We start from the raw sequence: 25413 nt of genomic DNA, 5'->3' as shown, positions 1-25413 counted from the left end.
AGGGACATGGGGGCACATTGGGGACATTGGGGGGACATTGGGGGATATGGGGGGACATTGGGGGACATGGGGGGACATTGGGGGATATGGGGGGACATTGGGGGACATGGGGGGACATTGGGGACATTGGGGCCGTGACCTTGACCTTGGGGACCCCGTGGGGCAGGCGCGGACCCCGAGGACGTGATCATGGGGGCGTTCAAGGTGCTGGACCCCGACGGGAAGGGCTCCATCAAGAAGAGCTTGTGAGTGGGGACGTTGGGGACATGGGGGACATGGGGGACATGGGGGGACAATGGGGGTGTTGGGGGATATGGGGACATTGGGGACATTGGGGACATGGGGGACATTGGGGGACAATGGGGGTGTTGGGGGATATGGGGACATTGGGGACATTGGGGACATGGGGGACATGGGGGACATGGGGGGACAATGGGGGTGTTGGGGGGAATGGGGACATTGGGGACATTGGGGACATGGGGGGACAATGGGGGTGTTGGGGGATATGGGGACATTGGGGACATGGGGGACATGGGGGACATGGGGGGACAATGGGGGTGTTGGGGGATATGGGGACATTGGGGGATATGGGGACAATGGGGACAATGGGGGACAGTGAGGACAATGGGGGGCCAATGGGGGCCAATGGGGGTCAATGGGAGCCAATGGGGGCCAATGGGGTGACAATGGGGGGCAATGGGGGGACAATGGGGGGCAATGGCGGCCAATGGGGGACAATGGGGGGACAATGGGGACAATGGGTGACAATGGGGCCAATGGGGACCAATGGGGACAATGGGTGACAATGGGGCCAATGGGTGACAATGGTGCCAATGGGGGCCAATGGGGGTCAATGGAGGCCAGTGGGGGCCAATGGGGCCAATGGGGGGCCAATGGGGATAATGGGTGACAATGGGGGCCAACGGGGGCCAATGGGGGCCAGTGGGGGCCAATGGGGGCCAATGAGGACAATGGGGACAATGGGTGACAATGGGGGCCAATGGGGGCCAATGGGGGCCAGTGGGGGCCAATGGGGCCAATGGGGGGACAATGGGGGGCAATGGGACCGATGGGGTGACAATGGGGATAATGGGGGGCCAATGGGGGCCAATGGGGGCCAATGAGGACAATGGGGGGCCAACGGGGGCCAATGGGGGCCAGTGGGGGTCAATGGAGGCCAATGGGGGCCAATGGGGGCCAGTGGGGGTCAATGGGGACATTGGGGTCACTGTGCCCCCCCAGCCTTGAGGAGCTCCTGACCACCCAGTGCGACCGCTTCACCCCCGAGGAGGTGAGAGCCCCAAAACCCCCCAAATCACCCCAAAATCAGCCCCAAACCCCCCCGGGACCCCCCAAAACCCCCCAAAACCACCCCCAAAACCCCCAGAACCCCCCAAAACCCCCATGGGGACCCCAAACCCCCTTGGGACCCCAAACCCCCCATGAGGACCCCAAACCCCCATGGGACCCCAAACCCCCCATGGGGACCCCAAACCCCCATGGGGACCCCAAACCCCCTTGGGACCCCAAACCCCCCATGAGGACCCCAAACCCCCATGGGGACCCCAAACCCCCCATGGGGACCCCAAAACCCCCTTGGGACCCCAAACCCCCTTGGGACCCCAAACCCCCCATGAGGACCCCAAACCCCCATGGGGACCCCAAAACCCCCTTGGGACCCCAAACCCCCTTGGGACCCCAAACCCCCCTTGGGACCCCAAACTCCCCTTGGGGACCCCAAACCCCCAATGAGGACCCCAAACCCCCCATGGGGACCCCAAACTCCCCTTGGGGACCCCAAACCCCCTTGGGACCCCAAACCCCCTTGGGGACCCCAAACCCCCCATGGGGACCCCAAACCCCCAATGAGGACCCCAAACCCCCATGGGGACCCCAAAACCCCCTTGGGACCCCAAACCCCCTTGGGACCCCAAACCCCCCATGAGGACCCCAAACCCCCCATGGGGACCCCAAACCCCCAATGAGGACCCCAAACCCCCATGGGGACCCCAAACCCCCTTGGGACCCCCCTTGGGACCCCAAACCCCCTTGGGGACCCCAAACCCCCATGAGGACCCCAAACCCCCCATGAGGACCCCAAACCCCCCATGGGGACCCCAAACCCCCTTGGGACCCCAAACCCCCATGGGGACCCCAAACCCCCTTGGGACCCCAAACCCCCTGGGGACCCCAAACCCCCATGGGGACCCCAAAACCCCCTTGGGGACCCCAAAACCCCCTTGGGGACCCCAAACCCCCATGAGGACCCCAAACCCCCTTGGGACCCCAAACCCCCTGGGGACCCCAAACCCCCATGGGGACCCCAAAACCCCCTTGGGGACCCCAAAACCCCCTTGGGACCCCAAACCCCCCTTGGGACCCCAAACCCCCTGGGGACCCCAAACCCCCATGGGGACCCCAAACCCCCTGGGGACCCCAAACCCCCATGGGGACCCCAAAACCCCCTTGGGGACCCCAAACCCCCCTTGGGACCCCAAACCCCCCATGGGGACCCCAAACCCCCCATGGGACCCCAAACCCCCCATGAGGACCCCAAACCCCCTTGGGGACCCCAAACCCCCTGGGGACCCCAAACCCCCATGGGGACCCCAAACCCCCCATGAGGACCCCAAACCCCCTTGGGACCCCCCTTGGGACCCCAAACCCCCTTGGGGACCCCAACCCCCCATGCGGACCCCAAACCCCCTTGGGACCCCAAACTGCCCATAGGGACCCCAAACCCCCTTGGGACCCCCCCTTGGGACCCCAAACCCCCCATGAGGACCCCAAACCCCCCATGCGGACCCCAAACTGCCCATAGGGACCCCAAACCCCCTTGGGACCCCCCCTTGGGACCCCAAACCCCCCTTGGGGACCCCAACCCCCCATGGGGACCCCAAACCCCCCCATAGAGACCCCAAAACCCCCCCTATACCCCCTCACTGCTCCCCCCAAACCCCCTTTGCTGACCCCCCAAATCCCCCCCTAATCCCCCCAAATCCCCCCCAATCCCCCCCAAATCCCCCCCAAATCCCCCCCATGCTACATTGCACCCCCCCCCTTGTATTTTGGGGTCCCCCACTGACCAATTTTGGGGTGTCCCCCCCCCCAGATCAAGAACATGTGGGCGGCGTTTCCCCCCGACGTGGCCGGCAACGTGGATTACAAGAACATCTGCTACGTGATAACGCATGGCGAGGACAAAGAGGGAGAATGAGGGCACCCCAAAACCCCCCGGACGCCTGGGTCCCTCCTGGGACCCCCCAAAATCCAGGGGACCCCCCTAAACCCCAGGGAACCCCCCCCAAAACCCCGGGGTCCCCCCAGGGCCACCAGGTCTACCCAGGACCTCCCAGGGCCACCAGGTCTACCCAGGAGCCTCCCAGGGCCACCAGGTCTACCCAGGTCCCCCCATTGGTTTCTATGCCCTATTTCTCCCCTTCCCCCCGAATTCCTGGGTCCCCCCAAAATCTTGGGGACCCCCTAAGCCCTTGGGTCCCCCCATAATCCAGGGGACCCCCCCAAACCCCAGGGAACCCCCCAAAATCTCGGGGTCTCCCCAGGGCCACCAGGTCTACCCAGGAGCCTCCCAGGGCCACCAGGTCTACCCAGGACCCCCCATTGGTTTCTATGCCCTATTTCTCCATTTCCCCCCGAACTCCTGGGTCCCCCCAAAATCTTGGGGACCCTGGGGACCCCCCTAAGCCCTCGGGTCCCCCCATAATCCAGGGGACCCCCCTAAACCCCAGGGAACCCCCCCAAAACCCCGGGGTCCCCCCAGGGCCACCAGGTCTACCCAGGAGCCTCCCAGGGCCACCAGGTCTACCCAGGACCCCCCATTGGCTTCCATGTCCTATTTCTCCCCTTCCCCCCGAACTTCTGGGTCCCCCCAAGATCTTGGGGACTCCCCTAAGCCCTTGGGTCCCCCCATAATCCAGGGGACCCCCCTAAACCCCAGGGAACCCCCCAAAATCTCGGGGTCCCCCCAGGGCCACCAGGTCTACCCAGGAGCTTCCCAGGGCCACCAGGTCTACCCAGGACCCCCCATTGGTTTCTATGCCCTCTTTCTCCATTCCCCCCCGAACTCCTGGGTCCCCCCAAAATCTTGGGGACCCTGGGGACCCCCCTAAGCCCTTGGGTCCCCCCATAATCCAGGGGACCCCCCCCCAAACCCCAAGGAACCCCCCAAAATCTCGGGGTCCCCCCAGGGCCACCAGGTCTACCCAGGAGCCTCCCAGGGCCACCAGGTCTACCCAGGACCCCCCATTGGCTTCCATGTCCTATTTCTCCCCTTCCCCCCGAACTCCTGGGTCCCCCCAAGATCTTGGGGACTCCCCTAAGCCCTTGGGTCCCCCCAAAATCCAGGGGACGTCCCCAAACCCCAAGGAACCCCCCAAAATCTCGGGGTCCCCCCAGGGCCACCAGGTCTACCCAGGAGCCTCCCAGGGCCACCAGGTCTACCCAGGACCCCCCATTGGTTTCTATGCCCTATTTCTCCATTTCCCCCCGAACTCCTGGGTCCCCCCAAAATCTTGGGGACCCTGGGGACCCCCCTAAGCCCTCGGGTCCCCCCATAATCCAGGGGACCCCCAAAAACCCCAGGGAACCCCCCAAAATCTCGGGGTCCCCCCAGGGCCACCAGGTCTACCCAGGAGCCTCCCAGGGCCACCAGGTCTACCCAGGTCCCCCCATTGGTTTCTATGCCCTATTTCTCCATTCCCCCCCGAACTCCTGGGTCCCCCCAAAATCTTGGGGACCCTGGGGACCCCCCTAAGCCCTTGGGTCCCCCCAAAATCCAGGGGACCCCCCCTAAACCCCAAGGAACCCCCCAAAATCTCGGGGTCCCCCCAGGGCCACCAGGTCTACCCGGGAGCCTCCCAGGGCCACCAGGACTACCCAGGTCCCCCCATTGGCTTCCATGTCCTATTTCTCCCCTTCCCCCCGAACTCCTGGGTCCCCCCAAGATCTTGGGGACCCCCCTAAGCCCTTGGATCCCCCCATAATCCAGGGGACCCCCCTAAACCCCAAGGAACCCCCCAAAATCTCGGGGTCTCCCCAGGGCCACCAGGTCTACCCAGGAGCCCCCCAGGGCCACCAGGTCTACCCAGGACCCCCCATTGTGTCCCAGTCTCCCCGCCCCGAACTCCTGGGTCCCCCCCCGAACTCCTGGGTCCCCCCGAACTCCTGGGTCCCCCCCCGAACTCCTGGGTCCCCCCGAACTCCTGGGTCCCTCCCCGGACTCCTGGGTCCCCCCCGAACTCCTGGGTCCCCCAAATTTCTGTGTCCCCCCCCAAAAACGCCTTCATTTGGGGGAATAAAGCGTCTGGGTTTTGCATTTGGTGGCTTGGATTTTGGGGTCCCGGACGCCTGGGTCCCTTCTTGGGGGGGGACCCAGGCGTCCGGTGGGGGGTTTGGGGTCCCCCCCTTGTCCCCTTCCCTCTGGGTCTGGACCCATAAGTTGGACCCGGACCCATAAGTCCCCAAATCTATGGGGCGCCTTGAAACCAATGGGGTCTCCCCAGATCTATGGGGCGCATTGGAATCAATGGGGTCTCCCCAGATCTATGGGGCTCATCGAAATCAATGGGGCCGCCCCATATCTATGGGGTGCATTGAAAGCAATGGGGTCTCCCCACATCTATGGGGCTCATTGAAATCAATGGGGCCACCCCACATCTATGGGGTCTCCCCAGATCTATGGGGCTCATTGCAACCAATGGGGTCTCCCCACATCTATGGGGCTCATTGAAACCAATGGGGCCGCCCCACATCTATGGGTCCGCCCCACATCTATGGGGCTCATTGCAACCAATGGGGCCGCCCCACATCTATGGGTCCGCCCCACATCTATGGGGCTCATTGCAAACAATGGGGTCTCCCCACATTTATGGGTCCGCCCCACATCTATGGGGCTCATTGCAACCAATGGGGTCTCCCCACATCTATGGGGCTCATTGAAATCAATGGGGCCACCCCGCAACTATGGGGTCTCCCCAGATCTATGGGGCTCATTGCAACCAATGGGGTCTCCCCACATCTATGGGGCTCATTGAAATCAATGGGGCCACCCCGCAACTATGGGGTCTCCCCAGATCTATGGGGCTCATTGCAACCAATGGGGTCTCCCCACATCTATGGGGCTCATTGAAACCAATGGGGGTCACCCCACATCTATGGGGCCACCCCACATCTATGGGGCTCATTGCAACCAATGGGGCCGCCCCACATCTATGGGTCCGCCCCACATCTATGGGGCTCATTGCAACCAATGGGGCCGCCCCACATCTATGGGTCCGCCCCACATCTATGGGGCTCATTGCAACCAATGGGGTCTCCCCACATCTATGGGTCCGCCCCACATCTATGGGGCTCATTGCAACCAATGGGGTCTCCCCACATCTATGGGTCCGCCCCACATCTATGGGGCTGATTGCAACCAATGGGGGTCTCCCCACATCTATGGGGCTGCCCCACATCTATGGGGCTGATTGAGCCGCCATGTTGGCCCCGCTTGGCTCCCGGATGTGGGGCGGGGGGGGGGAGGGGCGGGGGGGGCGGGGTTTCCTGCCCCACTCGCCACTTCCTGTCCCGGTTCCCGCGCCAACGGCCGCGGCCCCACAGGTACCGGGACCCATAGGGGGTTATGGGGCACCCATGGGTGCTATGGGGCCCATGGGTGCTGGGGGGGACTTGGGGGGCTCAGGAGGGACTTGGGGGTCCCGTGGGTGCTGTGGGGCCCATGGGGGTTATGGGGCACCCATGGGTGCTGTGGGGCCCATGGGGTGCTATGGGGCCCATGGGTGCTGTGGGGACTTGGGGGTCCCAAGAGGGACTTGGGGGGTCCCATGGGTGCTGTGGGGACTTGGGGGGCTCAGGAGGGACTTGGGGGTCCCATGGGTGCTGGGGGGACTTGGGGGTCCCATGGGGGTCCCATAGGTGCTGGGGGGACTTGGGGGTCCCATGGGGGTTATGGGGACTTGGGGGGCTCAGAAGGGACTTGGGGGTCCCGTGGGTGCTGTGGGGCCCATGGGGGTTATGGGGCACCCATGGGTGCTATGGGGACTTGGGGGGCCCAGGATGGACTTGGGGGTCCCATGGGTGCTGGGGGGACTTGGGGGTCCCATGGGGGTTATGGGGCACCCGAGGGTGCTGTGGGTCCCAAGATGGACTTGGGGGTCCCATGGGTGCTATGGGGCAGCCGTGTGGGTTATGGGGCACCCATGGGTGTTTAGGGCACTTGGGGGTCCCATGGGGGTCCCATAGGTGCTGTGGGGACTTGGGGGGGTCCCATGGGGGTTATGGGGACTTGGGGGGCTCAGAAGGGACTTGGGGGTCCCGTGGGTGCTGTGGGGCCCATGGGGGTTATGGGGCACCCATGGGTGCTGGGGGGACTTGGGGTCTCATGGGGGTCTTGGGGGTCCCAAGATGAACTTGGGGGTCCTATGGGTGCCTTGGGGCAGCCATGGGGGTTATGGAGCACCCATGGGAGTTATGGGGACTTGGGGGGCTCAGGAGGGACTTGGGGGTCCCATGGGGGTTATGGGGCGCCCATGGGTGCTGTGGGGCCCAAGAACGACTTGGGGGTCCATGGGAGTTATGGGGACTTGGGGGTCCCAAGATGGACTTGGGGGTCCCATGGGTGCTGTGGGGCAGCCATGGGGGTTATGGGGCACCCATGGGTGCTATGGGGACTTGGGGGGCCCAGGATGTACTTGGGGGTCCCATGGGTGCTGTGGGGCCCATGGGGGTTATGGGGCACCCATGGGTGCTGGGGGGACTTGGGGGGCTCAGGGGGGACTTGGGGGTCCCTTGGGGGTTATGGGGCACCCAAGGGTCCTGTGGGCATTTGGGGGTCCCAGGAGGGACTTGGGGGTCCCATGGGTGCTGTGGGGCCCAAGAGGGACTTGTGGGTCCCAAGGGGGTTATGGGGCACCCATGGGTGCTGGGGGGATTTGGGGATCTCAAGAGGGACTTGGGGGGTCCCATGGGTGCTATGGGGACTTGGGGGTCCCATGGGTGCTATGGGGACTTGGGGGTCCCAGGATGGACTTGTGGGTCCCGTGGGTGCCATGTGTGGGTCGCCCCATTGTGTCCCCACAGGTCCCGCCCCCCGCGCCCCACGGCCATGTGGGGCCGCCCCACGGCGCGCGCGGCCCCCGCCCTCTGTGTGCTGCTGCTCACCGGCCTCTGCCCCATAGATCCCCCCATGGGGGCCACCACTGGGTCCCCATTGGCCACCGAGGCCACCAATGGGCCCCCATCGGCCACCATTGGCCACCAAGAGTCCCCATTGGCCACCGATGGGTCCTCATTGGCCACCATTGGTCATCAAGAAGCTCCATTGGCCACCATTGGCCACCAAGAAGCCCCATTGGCCACCATTGGTCATCAAGAAGCCCCATTGGCCACCATGGGTCACCAAGAGGCCCCATTGGCTGCTGATGAGCCTTCATTGGCCACCATTGGTCATCAAGAAGCCCCATTGGCCACCATTGGCCATCAAGAGGCCCCATTGGCCACCGATGGGTCCTCATTGGCCACCATTGGTCATCAAGAAGCCCCATTGGCCACCATTGGCCACCAAGAAGCCCCATTGGCCACCATGGGTCACCAAGAGGCCCCATTGGCTGCTGATGAGCCTTCATTGGCCACCATTGGTCATCAAGAAGCCCCATTGGCCACCATTGGCCATCAAGAGTCCCCATTGGCCACCGATGGGTCCTCATTGGCCACCATTGGTCATCAAGAAGCCCCATTGGCCACCAAGGGCCACCAAGAAGCCCCATTGGCCACCGATGGGTCCTCATTGGCCACCATTGGTCATCAAGAAGCCCCATTGGCCACCAAGGGCCACCAAGAGTCCCCATTGGCCACCGATGGGTCCTCATTGGCCACCATTGGTCATCAAGAGGCCCCATTGGCCACCATGAGTCACGAAGAAGCCCCATTGGCCACCGTTGGCCATCAAGAGATCCCATTGGCCACCAAGAGTCACCAAGAAGCCCCATTGGCCACCATTGGCCACCAAGAAGCCCCATTGGCCACCGAAGCCACCGACGGGTCCCCATTGGCCACCATTGGCCACCAAGAGACCCCATTGGCCACCATTGGCCACCAACCATCTTCAGAACCAACCATTGGCCACCAAGAGGCCTCAACGGCCACCATTGGCCACCAAGAAGCCCCATTGGCCACCATTGGCCACCAACCAGCTTCGACGGCCACCATTGGCCACCAACCGTCTTCGGGACCAACCATTGGCCACCAAGAGGCTTCAACGGCCACCATTGGCCACCAATCGTCCTCAATGGCCACCATTGGCCACCAATCGTCCTCAATGGCCACCATTGGCCACCGGGAGTCTTCAACGGCCACCATTGGCCACCAAGAGGCCCCATTGGCCACCGTTGGCCACCACCCACCCCCGGTGGCCCCGTCCCATCCCCAGGTGGCCCTATGGTGGTGGCCGTTGCCGGTGGTGGCCACGGCGGCCATCTTGGTGGCCATGTTGGCGGCCATCTTGGTTGCCCGGCGCCGGCGCCGCCGCTCGGGGTCCTTGGAGCCCTGGGCCGGGCCCGTGAGGCTCCCAGAGGATGATGGGAGGGCCGGGGGGGGCGGGGCCCAAGCCTTGGTGGCCACGGTGGCCACCGGGCAAGAGGAACCCACCCTGGGCACCTTTCGCACCCATGAGGTGGCCATGGAGGAGCTGGGGGTCAATGGGGACCCAGGAGTTCGGGGGAGGGACCCAGGAGTTCGGGAGGGGGACCCAGGAGTTCGGGAGGGGACCCAGGAGTTCGGGGGAGGGACCCAGGAGTTCGGGAGGGAGACCCAGGAGTTCGGGAGGGACCCAGGAGTTCGGGAGGGACCCAGGAGTTCGGGAGGGACCCAGGAGTTCGGGAGGGGGACCCAGGAGTTCGGGAGGGGGACCCAGGAGTTCGGGGGAGGGACCCAGGAGTTCGGGAGGGAGACCCAGGAGTTCGGGAGGGACCCAGGAGTTCGGGAGGGACCCAGGAGTTCGGGAGGGGACCCAGGAGTTCGGGAGGGACCCAGGAGTTCGGGAGGGGGACCCAGGAGTTCGGGAGGGGTCAACCTCCCCTTGACCCCAAATAACTTCCTGGGGTGGGAAGAGGGACCCAGGAGTTCGGGAGGGACCCAGGAGTTCGGGGAGGGACCCAGGAGTTCGGGGGGGACCCAGGAGTTCGGGGGAGGGACCCAGGAGTTCGGGAGGGACCCAGGAGTTCGGGGGGGGACTCAGGAGTTCGGGAGGGACCCAGGAGTTCGGGGGGGGACCCAGGAGTTCGGGGGGGGGACCCAGGAGTTCGGGAGGGGTCAACCTCCCCTTGACCCCAAATAACTTCCTGGGGTGGGAAGAGGGACCCAGGAGTTCGGGGGGGGACCCAGGAGTTCGGGGGGGACCCAGGAGTTCGGGGAGGGACCCAGGAGTTCGGGGGGGACCCAGGAGTGCGGGAGGGACCCAGGAGTTCGGGGGGGGGACCCAGGAGTTCGGGGAGGGACCCAGGAGTTCGGGGGGGACCCAGGAGTTCGGGGGGGACCCAGGAGTTCGGGCCCATTTCCTGTGATATTTCTGATTATATTTTCTAACTTTGTGGATAAGATATTTAATGAATAAAAACCCAACAAACGCTTAATTAAGCTTCAAATGTTTAATTAAAACGTAATTGGGGTTTATTGGGCGGGAAATGGCACCAAAATGGGTTCAATTCCCCCCCAAAATGGCGCCCGGGGAGGGGGGGGAAGCCAAGATGGCCGCCCGGCAGCGATGCGTTGTGTTCCAAGATGGCCGCCGACCAAGATGGCCGCCGGTCCAAGATGGCCGCCGATCCAAGATGGCCGTCGATCCAAGATGGCCGCCGATCCAAGATGGCCGCCGATCCAAGATGGCCACCGATCCAAGATGGCCGCCGATCCAAAATGGCCGCCAATCCAAGATGGCCGCTGACCAAGATGGCCACCAATCCAAGATGGCCGCCGGTCCAAGATGGACGCCGATCCAAGATGGCCACCGATCCAAGATGGGCGCCGATCCAAGATGGTCGCCAATCCAAGATGGCCGCCGAGCCCCCAAGATGGCCGCCAGGCCCCAAGGGGGTCACGCGCCCCTTTCCAAGATGGCCGCCCTAGGCAGGCCCCGCCCCCTCAGGGCGCGCCAGGCGGCCATGACGGCGGTGGCCACGCCCACCAGCAGCGATAGGGCGGCCGAGGCGGCCACGCCCACCAGGGCGGCCATCTTGTCCCCCCGGGCGGGGAGGACGCAGGTGAGGGCGGGGCAGGGGGCGGGGCCTCGGGGGCAGCCAATGGGAGCGGCCGAGACGGCCGGAAGCTGCCGCCAAAGCACCGCCCACAGCACCAGCCCCTCCCCCAGCGCCAACATGGCCGCCAGTCCCGCCCCCAGCCACGCCCGGCCACGCCCAGCGGCCATCTTGGATTGCCGGGAGGGGTGGGGCCTGGCGGCCATATTGGATTCACCTTCTGGGTTGCGTACGGCACGGCCGGCGGCCATATTGGAACATCCGGCGGCCATATTGGTTTGTCTGGCGGCCATATTGGTTCTCCCGGCGGCCATATTGGTTCTGCCGGCAGCCATATTGGTCCTCCCGGCGGCCATATTGGTTTGTCTGGCGGCCATATTGGTTTGTCTGGCGGCCATATTGGCACCTCCGGCGGCCATATTGTCAGCCATGTTGTCAGCCATATTGTCCGCCATATTGCCGCCCATGTTGTCGGCCATATTGTCAGCCATGTTGTCGGCCATATTGCCACCCATGTTGTCGGCCATATTGCCGCCCCTGTCGGCCATATTGTCAGCCATATTGTCTGCCATATTGCCGCCTATGTTGTCGGCCATATTGCCGGTCATGTCGGCAATATTGCCACCCATGTTGTCGGCCATATTGCCGCCCCTGTCGGCCATATTGTCGGCCATATTGTCGGCCATATTGTCGGCCATATTGTCGGCCATGTTGCCGTGCGGGTGCAGGAGGCGGCGCAGGGGGAGGGGCAGCACCCCCAGGAGCAGCGAGAGCCGCCATAGGGCGCCCATGGGCGGGGGGAGGAGCCTGTTGTAGCAAATGGCGGCGCAGAGGCGGCGGAGGGCGGGGCTGGGCGAGGGGGCGGGGCCAGCCCAGGTGCACAGGAGGTCGTGGGCGGGGCCTCGCCAGGGCCCCCGGGTCAAGGTCAAGGTCAAGAGGCGGAGGAGGAGGAGGAAGAACCAACGCCGGGTGCCGGGGGGGGACAGCGCCCCCCGCAGGGCCCCCCAGGGCACCCACAGCCGCCACATCTGCGGGGGAGGGGAGAGAGGGGACCCAGGAGTGCCCCGAAAAGGGACCCAGGCGTCCGGGGGACCCACAAACCCTATAAAGGGACCCAGGCGTTCGGGGAACCCCAAAAGGGACCCAGGCGTCCGGGGGACCCCCCACCCCCAGCCCCCCCCAAAAAAAGGGACCCAGGAGTACCCCAAGTCCCCCAAAATGGACCCAGGCATCCAGGGAACCCCCACCCCCTAAAAAGGGACCCAGGCGTCCGGGTAAGCCCCACCCCCAGCCCCCCCCAAAAAAGGGACCCAGGAGTACCCCAAGTCCCCTAAAAGGGACCCAGGCATCCAGGGAACCCCCTAAAAGGGACCCAGGCGTCCGGGTAAGCCCCACCCCCAGCCCCCCCCAAAAAAGGGACCCAGGAGTACCCCAAGTCCCCTAAAAGGGACCCAGGCGTCCGGGGAACCCCCACCCCCTAAAAAGGGACCCAGGCGTCCAGGAAATCCACCCCCCCCGCCCCCGCCCCTAAAAAGGGACCCAGGAGTACCCCAAGTCCCCCAAAATGGACCCAGGCATCCGGGGAACCCACACCCCCCCAAAAAAGGGACCCAGGAGTACCCCAAGTCCCCAGAAATGGACCCAGGCGTCCGGGGATGCTGAACCCCCAAACCTCCCCCCCCCCCCCCCCCCCAACCCCAGAAGGGACCCAGGCGTCCGGGCGGCCCCACCCCGCCCCCAGGGGACCCAGGCGTCCGGGCGCCCTCATACCTGCGTCCGTCAGTCCGTCCGTCCCAAGAATGGGCGGGGCTGACCCCCAACCCGGGGTCATGGGGTGCGCCAAGCCCCGCCCCCTCCCCTCCCCACCCACCCCCCGAGGGGACCCAGGCGTCCGGGCGGAAGCAACGAATCCCTTTAATTGGCGGGGGGGATAACGAGATGCAAATGAGCGCGGTAAGGAGGGGGCGGGGCCAGGCGATGGGCGGGGTGGCGGCGGCAGCCAATGGGAGGCAGGGGGCGGGGCCGATGCCATGGGCTGGGTCATTGGTTGGAGCTGTGGGGGGAAAATCCGGGGTGGAGGCACCGGGGTTGGGATTGGAGCCCAAATCCTGGCCTGGATCCCATTTGGGATTGGGATTGGAGCCCAAAACCCGGCCTGGATCCCACCCTGGATTGGGATTGGAGCCCCAAACCCGGCCTGGATCCCACCCTGGATTGGGATCAGAGCCCAAAACCCGGCCTGGATCCCACCCTGGATTGGGATCAGAGCCCAAAACCCGGCCTGGATCCCACCCTGGATTGGGATTGGAGCCCAAAACCCGGCCTGGATCCCACCCTGGATTGGGATCGGAGCCCAAAACCCGGCCTGGATCCCACCCTGGATTGGGATTGGAGCCCAAAATGGGGTCTGGATCCCACTCTGGATTGGGATCAGAGCCCAAAACCCGGCCTGGATCCCACCCTGGATTGGGATCGGAGCCCAAAACCCGGCCTGGATCCCACCCTGGATTGGGATTGGAGCCCAAAACCTGGCCTGGATCCCAACCTGGATTGGGATCGGAGCCCAAAACCCAGCCTGGATCCCACCCTGGATTGGGATCGGAGCCCAAAACCCAGCCTGGATCCCACCCTGGGTTGGGATTGGAGCCCCAACCCATAGACCCCACCCCATTGACCCCAACCCCATTGACCCCAACCCCATTGACCCAACCCCATTGGCCCAACCCCATTGACCCAACCCCATTGACCCCACCCCATTGACCCAACCCCATTGACCCAATCCCATTGACCCCAACCCCATTGACCCAACCCCATTGACCCCACCCCATTGACCCAACCCCATTGACCCAATCCCATTGACCCAACCCCATTGACCCAACCCCATTGACCCCACCCCATTGACCCAACCCCATTGACCCAACCCCACTGACCCCAACCCCATTGACCCAACCCCATTGACCCAACCCCATTGACCCAACCCCACTGACCCCAACCCCATTGACCCAACCCCATTGACCCAACCCCATTGACCCCACCCCATTGACCCAACCCCATTGGCCCAACCCCATTGACCCAACCCCATTGACCCCACCCCATTGACCCAACCCCATTGACCCAACCCCATTGACCCAATCCCATTGACCCCCACCCCATTGACCCCACCCCATTGACCCCAACCCCATTGACCCAACCCCATTGACCGCAACCCCACTGACCCCAACCCCAATGACTCCACCCCATTGACCCCAACCCCATTGACCCCAACCCCATTGACTCCACCCCATTGACCCAACCCCATTGACCCAACCCCATTGACCCCAACCCCATTGACCCAACCCCATAGACCCAACCCCATTGACCCCAACCCCATTGACCCCAACCCTACTGACCCCAACCCCATTGACCCCAACCCCAATGACTCCACCCCATTGACCCCAACCCCATTGACCCCAACCCCATTGACTCCACCCCATTGACCCAACCCCATTGACCCAACCCCATTGACCCCAACCCCATTGACCCCAACCCCATTGACCCAACCCCACTGACCCCACCCCACTGACCCCACCCCATTGACCCAACCCCACTGACCCCACCCCATTGACCCCACCCCATTGACCCCACCCCACTGACCAAACCCCATTGACCCCACCCCATTGACCCAACCCCATTGACCCCAACCCCACTGACCCAACCCCATTGACCCCAACCCCATTGACCCAACCCCATTGACCCCACCCCATTGACCCAACCCCACTGACCCCAACCCCATTGACCCCACCCCATTGACCCCAACCCCATTGACCCAACCCCATTGACCCCACCCCATTGACCCCAACCCCATTGACCCAACCCCACTGACCCCACCCCATTGACCCCACCCCATTGACCCCACCCCACTGACCAAACCCCATTGACCCCACCCCATTGACCCAACCCCACTGACCCCAACCCCAATGACTCCACCCCATTGACCCCAACCCCATTGACCCCAACCCCATTGACCCAACCCCACTGACCCAACCCCATTGACCCCACCCCATTGACCCAACCCCACTGACCCCAACCCCAATGACTCCACCCCATTGACCCCAACCCCATTGACCCCAACCCCATTGACCCCAACCCCACTGACCCCAACCCCAATGACTCCACCCCATTGACCCAACCCCATTGACCCCAACCCCATTGACCCCACCCCATTGACCCCAACCCCATTGACCCCACCCCATTGACCCCAACCCCATTGATCCCACCCCATTGACTCCACCCCATTGACCCCAACCCCACTGACCCAACCCCATTGACCCCAACCCCACTGACCCAACCCCATTGACCCCAACCCCATTGACCCCACCCCATTGACCCCAACCCCATTGACCCCAACCCCATTGACCCCAACCCCATTGACCCCAACCCTACTCTATGGTCCAATCCCCATTGACCCCACCCCATTGACCCACCCCCATTGACCCCACCCCATTGACCCCAACCCCATTGACCCCACCCCATTGACCCCAACCCCACTCTATGGTCCAATCCCCATTGACCCCAACCCCACTGACCCCAACCCCATTGACCCCACCCCCATTGACCCCAACCCCACTCTACGGTCCAATCCCCATTGACCCCACCCCATTGACCCACCCCCATTGACCCCACCCCATTGACCCAACCCCACTGACCCCACCCCATTGACCCCACCCCATTGACCCCAACCCCATTGACCCCACCCCATTGACCCCACCCCCATTGACCCCAACCCCACTCTATGGTCCAATCCCCATTGACCCCAACCCCACTGACCCCAACCCCATTGACCCAACCCCATTGACCCCACCCCATTGACCCCACCCCATTGACCCCACCCCCACTCTATGGTCCAATCCCCATTGACCCCAACCCCATTGACCCCACCCCATTGACCCCAACCCCATTGACCGCAACCCCATTGACCCCAACCCCATTGACCCAACCCCATTGACCCCAACCCCATTGACCCCAACCCCATTGACCCCACCCCACTGACCCCAACCCCATTGACCCCACCCCATTGACCCCAACCCCATTGACCCCAACCCCACTGACCCAACCCCATTGACCCCACCCCATTGACCCAACCCCATTGACCCCAACCCCATTGACCCAACCCCACTGACCCAACCCCATTGACCCCACCCCCATTGACCCCACCCCACTGACCCCAACCCCATTGACCCCACCCCCATTGACCCCACCCCATTGACCCCAACCCCATTGACCCCAACCCCAATGACTCCACCCCATTGACCCCAACCCCAATGACTCCACCCCATTGACGCAACCTCATTGACCCAACCCCATTGACCCCACCCCCATTGACCCCACCCCATTGACCCAACCCCATTGACCCCAACCCCATTGACCCCACCCCATTGACCCCACCCCATTGACTCCACCCCATTGACCCCACCCCACTGACCCCAACCCCATTGACTCCACCCCATTGACCCAACCCCATTGACCCCACCCCATTGACCCCAACCCCATTGACTCCACCCCACTGACCCAACCCCATTGACCCCACCCCATTGACCCCAACCCCATTGACCCCAACCCCATTGACCCCAACCCATTGACCCCACCCCATTGACCCCAACCCCATTGACCCCACCCCATTGACCCAACCCCATTGACCCCAACCTCATTGACCCACCCCCCACTGACCCCACCCCATTGACCCCACCCCATTGACCCCACCCCCATTGACCCCACCCCATTGACCCCAACCCCATTGACCCCACCCCATTGACCCCACCCTCATTGACCCAACCCCATTGACCCAACCCCATTGACCCCAACCCCATTGACCCCAACCCCACTGACCCCACCCCACTGACCCCACCCCATTGACCCCACCCCATTGACCCCAACCCCATTGACCCCACCCCATTGACCCCAACCCCAATGACTCCACCCCATTGACCCCAACCCCATTGACCCCACCCCATTGACCCCAACCCCACTGACCCCAACCCCAATGACTCCACCCCATTGACCCAACCCCATTGACCCCAACCCCACTGACCCCAACCCCAATGACTCCACCCCATTGACCCCAACCCCATTGACCCAACCCCATTGACCCCAACCCCACTGACCCCAACCCCATTGACCCCAACCCCACTGACCCCAACCCCATTGACCCCAACCCCATTGACCCAACCCCCATTGACCCCAACCCTACTGACCCCCCACCCACCCCACCGACCCCGCCCCCACCCCGCGGCCCCACCCCCACCCCGCGGCCCCACCCCCACCCCCCGGCCCCTCCCCCACCTACCCCAGCCCCCGCAGCCACTCCAGCGTCCTCTCCCTCGCCCTCTCCCACGGGAACAGGGGTTGGTACCCAAAGCTCCTCTCGGCCTTTCGGGTGCGGACGCTGAACGGCGTGGACCCCACGGCCAAGGTGTAGGGGTTGAGCAGGGGGGCGTGGCCTGGCAGGACACGCCCCACGGCCACGCCCAGCCAGGCCAGCAGCTCCAGCAGGGGGCGGGGCGGAGGGGAGCGGCCAATCAGGCGCAGCCCGGCCGGGCCCAGCAGCAATTGGTTGAAGTCCTCATAGGCGGCCAATGGGGAGGCGTCGTAGCAGAAGAAGCACTCGCCCCCCACCGCCTGGGGGCGGAGCCGCGCGGCCCGGGCGGCCAGGATGTGCATCCAGGCCACGTTGCCTGTGGGGAGATGGGGGGCAGGTGGGGGGCAGCTATGGGGCAGCCATGGGGCAGTTATGGGGCAGACATGGGGCAGGGTGTGGGGGGAGATGGGGGGAGATGGGGGGCTGGGGGTGTGGGGCTGGGGGTGCATCCAGGCCACGTTGCCTGTAGGGAGATGGGGGGCAGATGGGGGGCAGCTATGGGTCAGCTATGGGTCAGCTATGGGTCACTTATGGGGCAGCCATGGGGCAGCTATGGGGCAGCCATGGGTCACTTATGGGTCAGCCATGGGTCAGCACTCACCCACGTAGACCCGGCCGTGCTCGGCGTGGGGGGGGAGGGTCCGGGGCAGCCACCCCCCCAGCGCCCGGCCCCCCCGGTAGAGCCGCTGCAGCAGGGGGTGGCGCTCCCCATAGATCCCGGTGGGGCGCAGGGACACGGTCACCAGCCGCCCCCCCCCGGCCACCTGGGGACACGGGGCACTCCTGGGTCCCTGGGGCACTCCTGGGTCCCTCCCGCACTCCTGGGTCCCTCCCGAACTCCTGGGTCCCTTGGGGCACTCCTGGGTCCCTCCCGCACTCCTGGGTCCCTCCCGAACTCCTGGGTCCCTTGGGGCACTCCTGGGTCCCTCCCGAACTCCTGGGTCCCTTGGGGCACTCCTGGGTCCCTCCCGAACCCCTGGGTCCCTTGGGGCACTCCTGGGTCCCTCCCGAACGCCTGGGTCCCCTCCCGAACCCCTGGGTCCCTTGGGGCACTCCTGGGTCCCTTGGGGCACTCCTTGGTCCCTTGGGGCACGCCTGGGTCCCCATAGATCCAGGTGGGGCGCAGGGACACGGTCACCAGCCGCCCCCCCCCGGCCACCTGGGGACACGGGGCACTCCTGGGTCCCTGGGGCACTCCTGGGTCCCTCCCGAACTCCTGGGTCCCCTCCCGAACTCCTGGGTCCCTTGGGGCACTCCTGGGTCCCTGGGGCACTCCTGGGCCCCTTGGGGCACTCCTGGGTCCCTCCCGAACTCCTGGGTCCCCTCCCGAACTCCCGGGTCCCTTGGGGCACTCCTGGGTCCCTCCCGAACTCCTGGGTCCCCCCTATATCACACGGACCCCTTAGGCAGACCAGGTCTACCCAGGACCCTCCCAGGGCCACCAGGTCTACCCCGACCTTTCTCCCCAGAACTCCTGGGTTCCCCCCCGAACTCCTGGGTCCCTTGGGGCACTCCCGGGTCCCTGGGGCACTCCTGGGTCCCTCCCGAACTCCTGGGTCCCTTGGGGCACTCCTGGGTCCCTCCCGTACCCCTACATCCCCCCCATATCACACGGACCCCTTAGGCAGACCAGGTCTACCCAGGGCCCTCCCGGGGCCACCAGGTCTACCCCGACCTTTCTCCCCCGAACTCCTGGGTTCCCCCCCGAACTCCTGGGTTCCCCCCCGAACTCCTGGGTCCCTTGGGGCACTCCTGGGTCCCCCGGACGCCTGGGTCCTCACCGTGGCGCCGTTGGCCTCCAGCACCAGGCGCTCCGCCTGCGCTTTGCTGAGCGGGTACGGCTCCGAGTGGCGCACGGGGTACGGGGTGTCCTCATCCCCCCTGCGGACGGAGGGACCCAGGCGTCCGGGACACGGGAGGGGGCGGCGGGGAGGAGGGGAGGGCTCCCGGACGCCTGGGTCCCCTCAATAATGGGCTCGGGGGGCTCGACCCGGACGCCTGGGTCCCTTGTGGGGGGGTTTCCCGGACGCCTGGGTCCCCTCAATATTGGAGTGGGGGTCCCGGATGCCTGGGTCCCCTATGGGGGGTTGGGGGTCCCGAACGCCTGGGTCCTCTATGGGGGTTGGGGCGAGGTTGGGGGTCCCAGACGCCTGGGTCCTCTATGGGGGGTTGGGGGTCCCGAATGCCTGGGTCCCCAATTGGGGGGTTGTGGGTCCCGGACACCTGGGTCCCCCCATGGGGGTTGGGGGTCGGCTGTGGGTCCCGGACGCCTGGGTCCCCGTGGGGGTTGGGGGTCGGCTGTGGGTCCCGGACGCCTGGGTCCCCACGGGGGTTGGGGGTCGGCTGTGGGTCCCGGACGCCTGGGTCCCCGTGGGGGTTGGGGGTCGGCTGTGGGGCCCGGACGCCTGGGTCCCCACGGGGGTTGGGGGTCGGCTGTGGGGCCCGGACGCCTGGGTCCCCACGGGGGTTGGGGGTCGGCTGTGGGGCCCGGACGCCTGGGTCCCCACGGGGGTTGGGGGTCGGCTGTGGGTCCCGGACGCCTGGGTCCCCACGGGGGTTGGGGGTCGGCTGTGGGTCCCGGACGCCTGGGTCCCCGTGGGGGTTGGGGGTCGGCTGTGGGTCCCGGACGCCTGGGTCCCCGTGGGGGTTGGGGGTCGGCTGTGGGTCCCGGACGCCTGGGTCCCCATGGGGGTTGGGGGTCGGCTGTGGGGCCCGGACGCCTGGGTCCCCATGGGGGTTGGGGGTCGGCTGTGGGGCCCGGACGCCTGGGTCCCCACGGGGGTTGGGGGTCGGCTGTGGGGCCCGGACGCCTGGGTCCCCGTGGGGGTTGGGGGTCGGCTGTGGGTCCCGGACGCCTGGGTCCCCGTGGGGGTTGGGGGTCGGCTGTGGGTCCCGGACGCCTGGGTCCCCACGGGGGTTGGGGGTCGGCTGTGGGTCCCGGACGCCTGGGTCCCCGTGGGGGTTGGGGGTCGGCTGTGGGTCCCGGACGCCTGGGTCCCCGTGGGGGTTGGGGGTCGGCTGTGGGTCCCGGACGCCTGGGTCCCCGTGGGGGTTGGGGGTCGGCTGTGGGTCCCGGACGCCTGGGTCCCCACGGGGGTTGGGGGTCGGCTGTGGGGCCCGGACGCCTGGGTCCCCACGGGGGTTGGGGGTCGGCTGTGGGGCCCGGACGCCTGGGTCCCCACGGGGGTTGGGGGTCGGCTGTGGGTCCCGGACGCCTGGGTCCCTATGGGGCGGTACCTGAGGAAGGGGTCCCCCCGCGTGTTGGGCCCCACGACCTCCATGCTGCTGGTGTAGATGAGCACGGGGACCCCCCCGGCGCGGCACCCCCGGATCACGTTCTTGGTGCCTATGGGGCGGGATCTATGGGGCCCGGACGCCTGGGTCCCTTCCCGAACTCCTGGGTCCCTCCCGGACGCCTGGGTCCCCACAGACCCACTCCCATTGCCCCATAGACCCCCCCAGTCCAGCACCCCCGGATCACGTTCTTCGTGCCTATGGGGCGGGATCTATGGGGCCCGGACGCCTGGGTCCCTTCCCGAACGCCTGGGTCCCCTCCCGAACTCCTGGGTCCCTCCCGGACGCCTGGGTCCCCACAGACCCACTCCCATTGCCCCATAGACCCCCCCAGTCCAGCACCCCCGGATCACGTTCTTGGTGCCTATGGGGCGGGATCTATGGGGCCCGGACGCCTGGGTCCCCATTGCCCCCCCCGTTCACCCCCCAACCCACCCCACACACCCCCCAACTCGCCCCATAGACCCCCCAGGGCTCCCCCAAACTTCCCCATATGCCCCATAGACCCACCCCAACGGCCCCATAGCGCCCCCCAACTCACCCCATAGATCCACCCCAGCCCCACAAGTGCCCCCAGCCCCACATCCACCCCAACTCCCCAGCCCCCCAAGTGCCCCCCAAGCACCCCCAGCCCCACATCCACCCCCAGCCCCCCAAGTGCCCCCCAACTCTCCCAGCCCCACATCCACCCCATAGCCCCCCCTCCACCCCATAGCCCCACATCCCCCCCCAGCCCCACATCCACCCGAACTCCCCCAGCCCCCCAAGTGCCCCCCAACCACCCCCAACCCCACATCCGCCCCATAGCCCCACATCCACCCCCAGCCCCACAAGTGGCCCCCAACCACCTCCAGCCCCACATCCACCCCTCAGCCCCCCAAGCGCCCCCAGCCCCACATCCACCCCCAGCCCCCCAAGCGCCCCCAACCACCCTCAGCCCCCCAAGTGCCCCAAGCACCCCCAGCCCCCCAACTCCCCTCAGCCCCCCAAGTGCCCCCAACCCCACATCCACCCCCAGCCCCACATCCCCCCCCAGCCCCCCCAGCCCCACATCCACCCCATAGCTCCCCAACCCCCCCAGCCCCCCCCAGCCCCACGCACCCTGCACGTTGACGCGCGCGATGTCCTGGGCGCTGCTCCCGCCCCACACGTCCACGAGCGAGGCCGCGTGGAAAACCACGTGCGCGCCCCACAGCGCCCGCCCCACGGCGCCCGCGTCCCCCACGTCCGCGCGCAGCAGCCGCACGCGCCCCCCTGCAACCCCGCACGCCTGGGTCCCCCCGGACGCCTGGGTCCCTTCCCCCGGACGCCTGGGTCCCCTCAATATGGGGCTGGGGTCCCCTCCCGGACGCCTGGGTCCCCCGCTAAGAACCTGGGATCCCATCCCCGGACGCCTGGGTCCCCCCATCCCGGACGCCTGGGTCCCTTCACCCCGGACGCCTGGGTCCCCCCGCTCGGACGCCTGGGTCCCCCCGCTCGGACGCCTGGGTCCCCCCGCCCGGACGCCTGGGTCCCTTCACCCCGGACGCCTGGGTCCCTTCACCCCGCACGCCTGGGTCCCCGCCCGGACGCCTGGGTCCCCCCGCCCGGACGCCTGGGTCCCTTCACCCCGGACGCCTGGGTCCCCCCGCCCGCACGCCTGGGTCCCTTCCCCCGGACGCCTGGGTCCCCCCGGACGCCTGGGTCCCTTCACCCCGGACGCCTGGGTCCCCCCGGACGCCTGGGTCCCTTCACCCCGGACGCCTGGGTCCCCTCACCCCGGACGCCTGGGTCCCCCCATCCCGGACGCCTGGGTCCCCTCACCCGGACGCCTGGGTCCCCCCATCCCGGACGCCTGGGTCCCCTCACCCGGACGCCTGGGTCCCCCCATCCCGGACGCCTGGGTCCCCTCACCCCGGACGCCTGGGTCCCCCCATCCCGGACGCCTGGGTCCCCTCACCCGGACGCCTGGGTCCCCCCATCCCGGACGCCTGGGTCCCCTCACCCGGACGCCTGGGTCCCCCCATCCCGGACGCCTGGGTCCCCTCAATATGGGGCTGGGGTCCCCTCCCGGACGCCTGGGTCCCTTCACCCCGGACGCCTGGGTCCCCTCAATATTGGGCTGGGGTCCCCTCCCGGACGCCTGGGTCCCCTCCTAAGAACCTGGGATCCCATCCCCGGACGCCTGGGTCCCCTCAATATGGGGCTGGGGTCCCCTCACCCGGATGCCTGGGTCCCCCTAAGAACCTGGGATCCCCTATAGGGTCAAGTCCTGTGGGTCCTGAACTCCTGGGTCCCCCCGAACTCCGGGGTCCCTGGGGCACTCCTGGGTCCCTGGGGCACTCCCGGGTCCCTCCCGCACTCCTGGGTCCCTTGGGGCACTCCCGGGTCCCCCCTGTATCACACGGACCCCTTAGGCAGACCAGGTCTACCCAGGGCCCTCCCGGGGCCACCAGGTCTACCCCGACCTTTCTCCCCCGAACTCCTGGGTTCCCCCCCGAACTCCTGGGTCCCTTGGGGCACTCCCGGGTCCCTGGGGCACTCCCGGGTCCCTCCCGAACTCCTGGGTCCCTTGGGGCACTCCTGGGTCCCTCCCGAACTCCTGGGTCCCCCCTATATCACACGGACCCCTTAGGCAGACCAGGTCTACCCAGGACCCTCCCGGGGCCACCAGGTCTACCCCGACCTTTCTGCCCCGCACTCCTGGGTTCCCCCCGAACTCCTGGGTCCCCCCGAACCTCCGGGTCCCCTGGGGCACTCCCGGGTCCCTGGGGCACTCCCGGGTCCCCGTTACCGTGCTCGGGCGGCACCACCGCAGGGTCGGGGTTCAGATCCAGCACCCGCAGCTCCCGCAGCTCCGGCTCCCGCTCCAGGAGCAGCCGCACCAGGTGCGACCCCAGGAACCCGCAGCCCCCGGTCACCACCAGCACCCGGCCCTGCACCCGCAGCACGGGGCCGTGGGGCACGCCTGGGTCCCCCCCGCACGCCTGGGTCCCTCCCGCACGCCTGGGTCCCCCCCGCACGCCTGGGTCCCCTCCCGCACGCCTGGGTCCCCTCCCGCACGCCTGGGTCCCCTTTGAGAACCTGGGTCCCCTCCCGAGCTCCCGGGTCCCTCCCGAGCTCCCGGGTCCCTCCCGCACGCCTGGGTCCCCCCCCGCACGCCTGGGTCCCCCCCCGCACGCCTGGGTCCCCCCCGCACGCCTGGGTCCCCTCCCCGCACGCCTGGGTCCCCTCCCCGCACGCCTGGGTCCCCTCCCCGCACGCCTGGGTCCCCTCCCCGCACGCCTGGGTCCCTCCCGCACGCCTGGGTCCCTCCCGCACGCCTGGGTCCCCTCCCGCACGCCTGGGTCCCCTCCCGCACGCCTGGGTCCCTCCCGCACGCCTGGGTCCCCCCCCCGCACGCCTGGGTCCCCCCCCGCACGCCTGGGTCCCCCCCCGCACGCCTGGGTCCCCTCCCGCACGCCTGGGTCCCCCCCGCACGCCTGGGTCCCTCCCGCACGCCTGGGTCCCCCCCCGCACGCCTGGGTCCCTCCCGCACGCCTGGGTCCCTCCCGCACGCCTGGGTCCCCCCCCCCGCACGCCTGGGTCCCCTCCCCGCACGCCTGGGTCCCCCCCGCACGCCTGGGTCCCTTGGGGCACACCTGGGTCCCCCCCGGACGCCTGGGTCCCCTCCAAGAACGCGGGACAACCCCCGGACGCCTGGGTCCCCCCCGGACGCCTGGGTCCCCCCTTGAGAACCCGGGACCCCTCCCGAACTCCTGGGTCCCTCCCCGGACGCCTGGGTCCCCCTTGAGAACCTCGGTCCCCTCCCGCACTCCTGGGTCCCCTCCCGCACTCCTGGGTCCCTCCCGAACTCCTGGGTCCCTCCCGAACTCCTGGGTCCCCCCCCGAACTCCTGGGTCCCTCCACCCCTAAACTTCCCCCCGCCAACACTTCCCCCTACACCTGCGGAAGGGACCCAGGAGTTCGGGAAGGGGGACCCAGGAGTTCGGGAAGGGGGACCCAGGAGTTCGGGAAGGGGGACCCAGGCGTCCTGGCCCCCCGTGGGTACCTGGGGGTCTCCGTCCTGGGGGGGCTCCATGGTCCAGCCCCTCCCCCCCCTCCCGCCGCCTTTTGTCGGCGCCGACGGCCCCGCCCAGGCCTGGGGGGCGGGGCCCGGACGCCTGGGTCCCTGCCGGAGCCGCCCCGGGGTCAAGGCCGCTGGCAGAGTGGACCCAGGCGTCCGGGAAGGGGGCGGGGGGTGGGGTGGGGTGGGGGGAAGTGGTGACGTGAAGGGTGGGGGAGGAGAAACCCGGACGCCTGGGTCCCCTCCCCGAACTCCTGGGTCCCCTCCCCGAACTCCTGGGTCCCTTGGGGCACTCCTGGGTCCCTCCCGAACTCCTGGGTCCCCCCCCGAACTCCTGGGTCCCTCCCGAACTCCTGGGTCCCCCCCGAACTCCTGGGTCCCCCCGCGCTCAGGCGGCCGTTGCCATGGTA

General features: G+C 67.1%; 3 protein-coding genes across 8 annotated transcripts in view; 2 read left to right on the top strand and 1 right to left on the bottom strand.

Moving 5' to 3' along the window:
- The window catches only part of LOC136114196 (myosin regulatory light chain 11), a 111132-nt gene extending 105797 nt beyond the window's left edge, over positions 1-5335 (top strand). The window contains exons 5-8 of one of the 4 annotated variants that reach the window (XR_011736201.1): positions 167-245; positions 1243-1291; positions 3113-3572; positions 3821-5335. Coding sequence is in view for 1 of the 4 variants with exons in the window: in XM_071801318.1 (XP_071657419.1) it covers positions 167-245; positions 1243-1291; positions 3113-3217 (233 nt within the window). In the remaining 3 variants the exon portion in view is untranslated. Of the gene's footprint in view, positions 1-166; positions 246-1242; positions 1292-3112; positions 3756-3820 lie in introns of those variants that run through there. The other 3 variants (XR_011736202.1, XR_011736203.1, XM_071801318.1) reach the window with 3 other exon arrangements.
- Positions 5336-6562: 1227 nt separating this feature from the next.
- LOC139826226 (uncharacterized) lies at positions 6563-10960 on the top strand. The gene is made up of 3 exons (XM_071801334.1): positions 6563-6621; positions 8101-9792; positions 10798-10960. Exons 2-3 carry the CDS (start codon positions 8126-8128, stop codon positions 10958-10960), a joined length of 1830 nt encoding a protein of 609 aa, XP_071657435.1. The 5' UTR covers positions 6563-6621; positions 8101-8125.
- A 2207-nt stretch (positions 10961-13167) lies between these two features.
- HSD3B7 (hydroxy-delta-5-steroid dehydrogenase, 3 beta- and steroid delta-isomerase 7) lies at positions 13168-25146 on the bottom strand. 3 transcript variants are annotated; one of them, XM_065859514.2, is made up of 8 exons: positions 24989-25146; positions 23732-23873; positions 22060-22212; positions 20902-21010; positions 19446-19545; positions 18266-18428; positions 17659-17980; positions 13168-13323 (listed from the first exon to the last, which is right to left on the bottom strand). In XM_065859514.2, the coding sequence occupies exons 1-8, from the start codon at positions 25016-25018 to the stop codon at positions 13311-13313; spliced, it is 1032 nt and encodes a 343-aa protein (XP_065715586.1). In that variant the 5' UTR covers positions 25019-25146; the 3' UTR covers positions 13168-13310. The 3 variants fall into 3 exon arrangements, with proteins under 3 accessions (XP_065715586.1, XP_065715585.1, XP_071657414.1); XM_065859513.1 differs by having other exon boundaries at positions 17593-17980; positions 24989-25144; XM_071801313.1 differs by lacking the exon at positions 22060-22212 and having other exon boundaries at positions 17593-17980; positions 24989-25145.
- Between the last annotated feature and the right edge of the window lie 267 nt (positions 25147-25413).

This window comes from Patagioenas fasciata, chromosome 37 (genome assembly GCF_037038585.1).
Source record: "Patagioenas fasciata isolate bPatFas1 chromosome 37, bPatFas1.hap1, whole genome shotgun sequence".
Lineage (NCBI taxonomy): Eukaryota > Metazoa > Chordata > Aves > Columbiformes > Columbidae > Patagioenas > Patagioenas fasciata.
Note: the sequence above shows the minus strand (reverse complement) of the source record. Positions and strands in the feature narration are given on the sequence as shown.

Excerpts from the sequence above, each read along its gene's own strand:
- LOC139826226 (XM_071801334.1), top strand. The coding sequence starts at position 8,126 with ATGTGGGGCCGCCCCACGGCGCGCGCGGCCCCCGCCCTCTGTGTGCTG. Across the intron at positions 9,793-10,797 it reads GTTCGGGAGGGGACCCAGGA|ATGGCCGCCGACCAAGATGG; the intron begins GTTCGGGGGAGG and ends TTGTGTTCCAAG.
- HSD3B7 (XM_065859513.1), bottom strand. The coding sequence starts at position 25,018 with ATGGAGCCCCCCCAGGACGGAGACCCCCAG. Across the intron at positions 19,546-20,901 it reads CGGGGGGACCCCTTCCTCAG|GGGGGATGAGGACACCCCGT; the intron begins GTACCGCCCCAT and ends CTCCGTCCGCAG. Across the intron at positions 17,981-18,265 it reads GCACGGCCGGGTCTACGTGG|GCAACGTGGCCTGGATGCAC; the intron begins GTGAGTGCTGAC and ends ATCTCCCCACAG.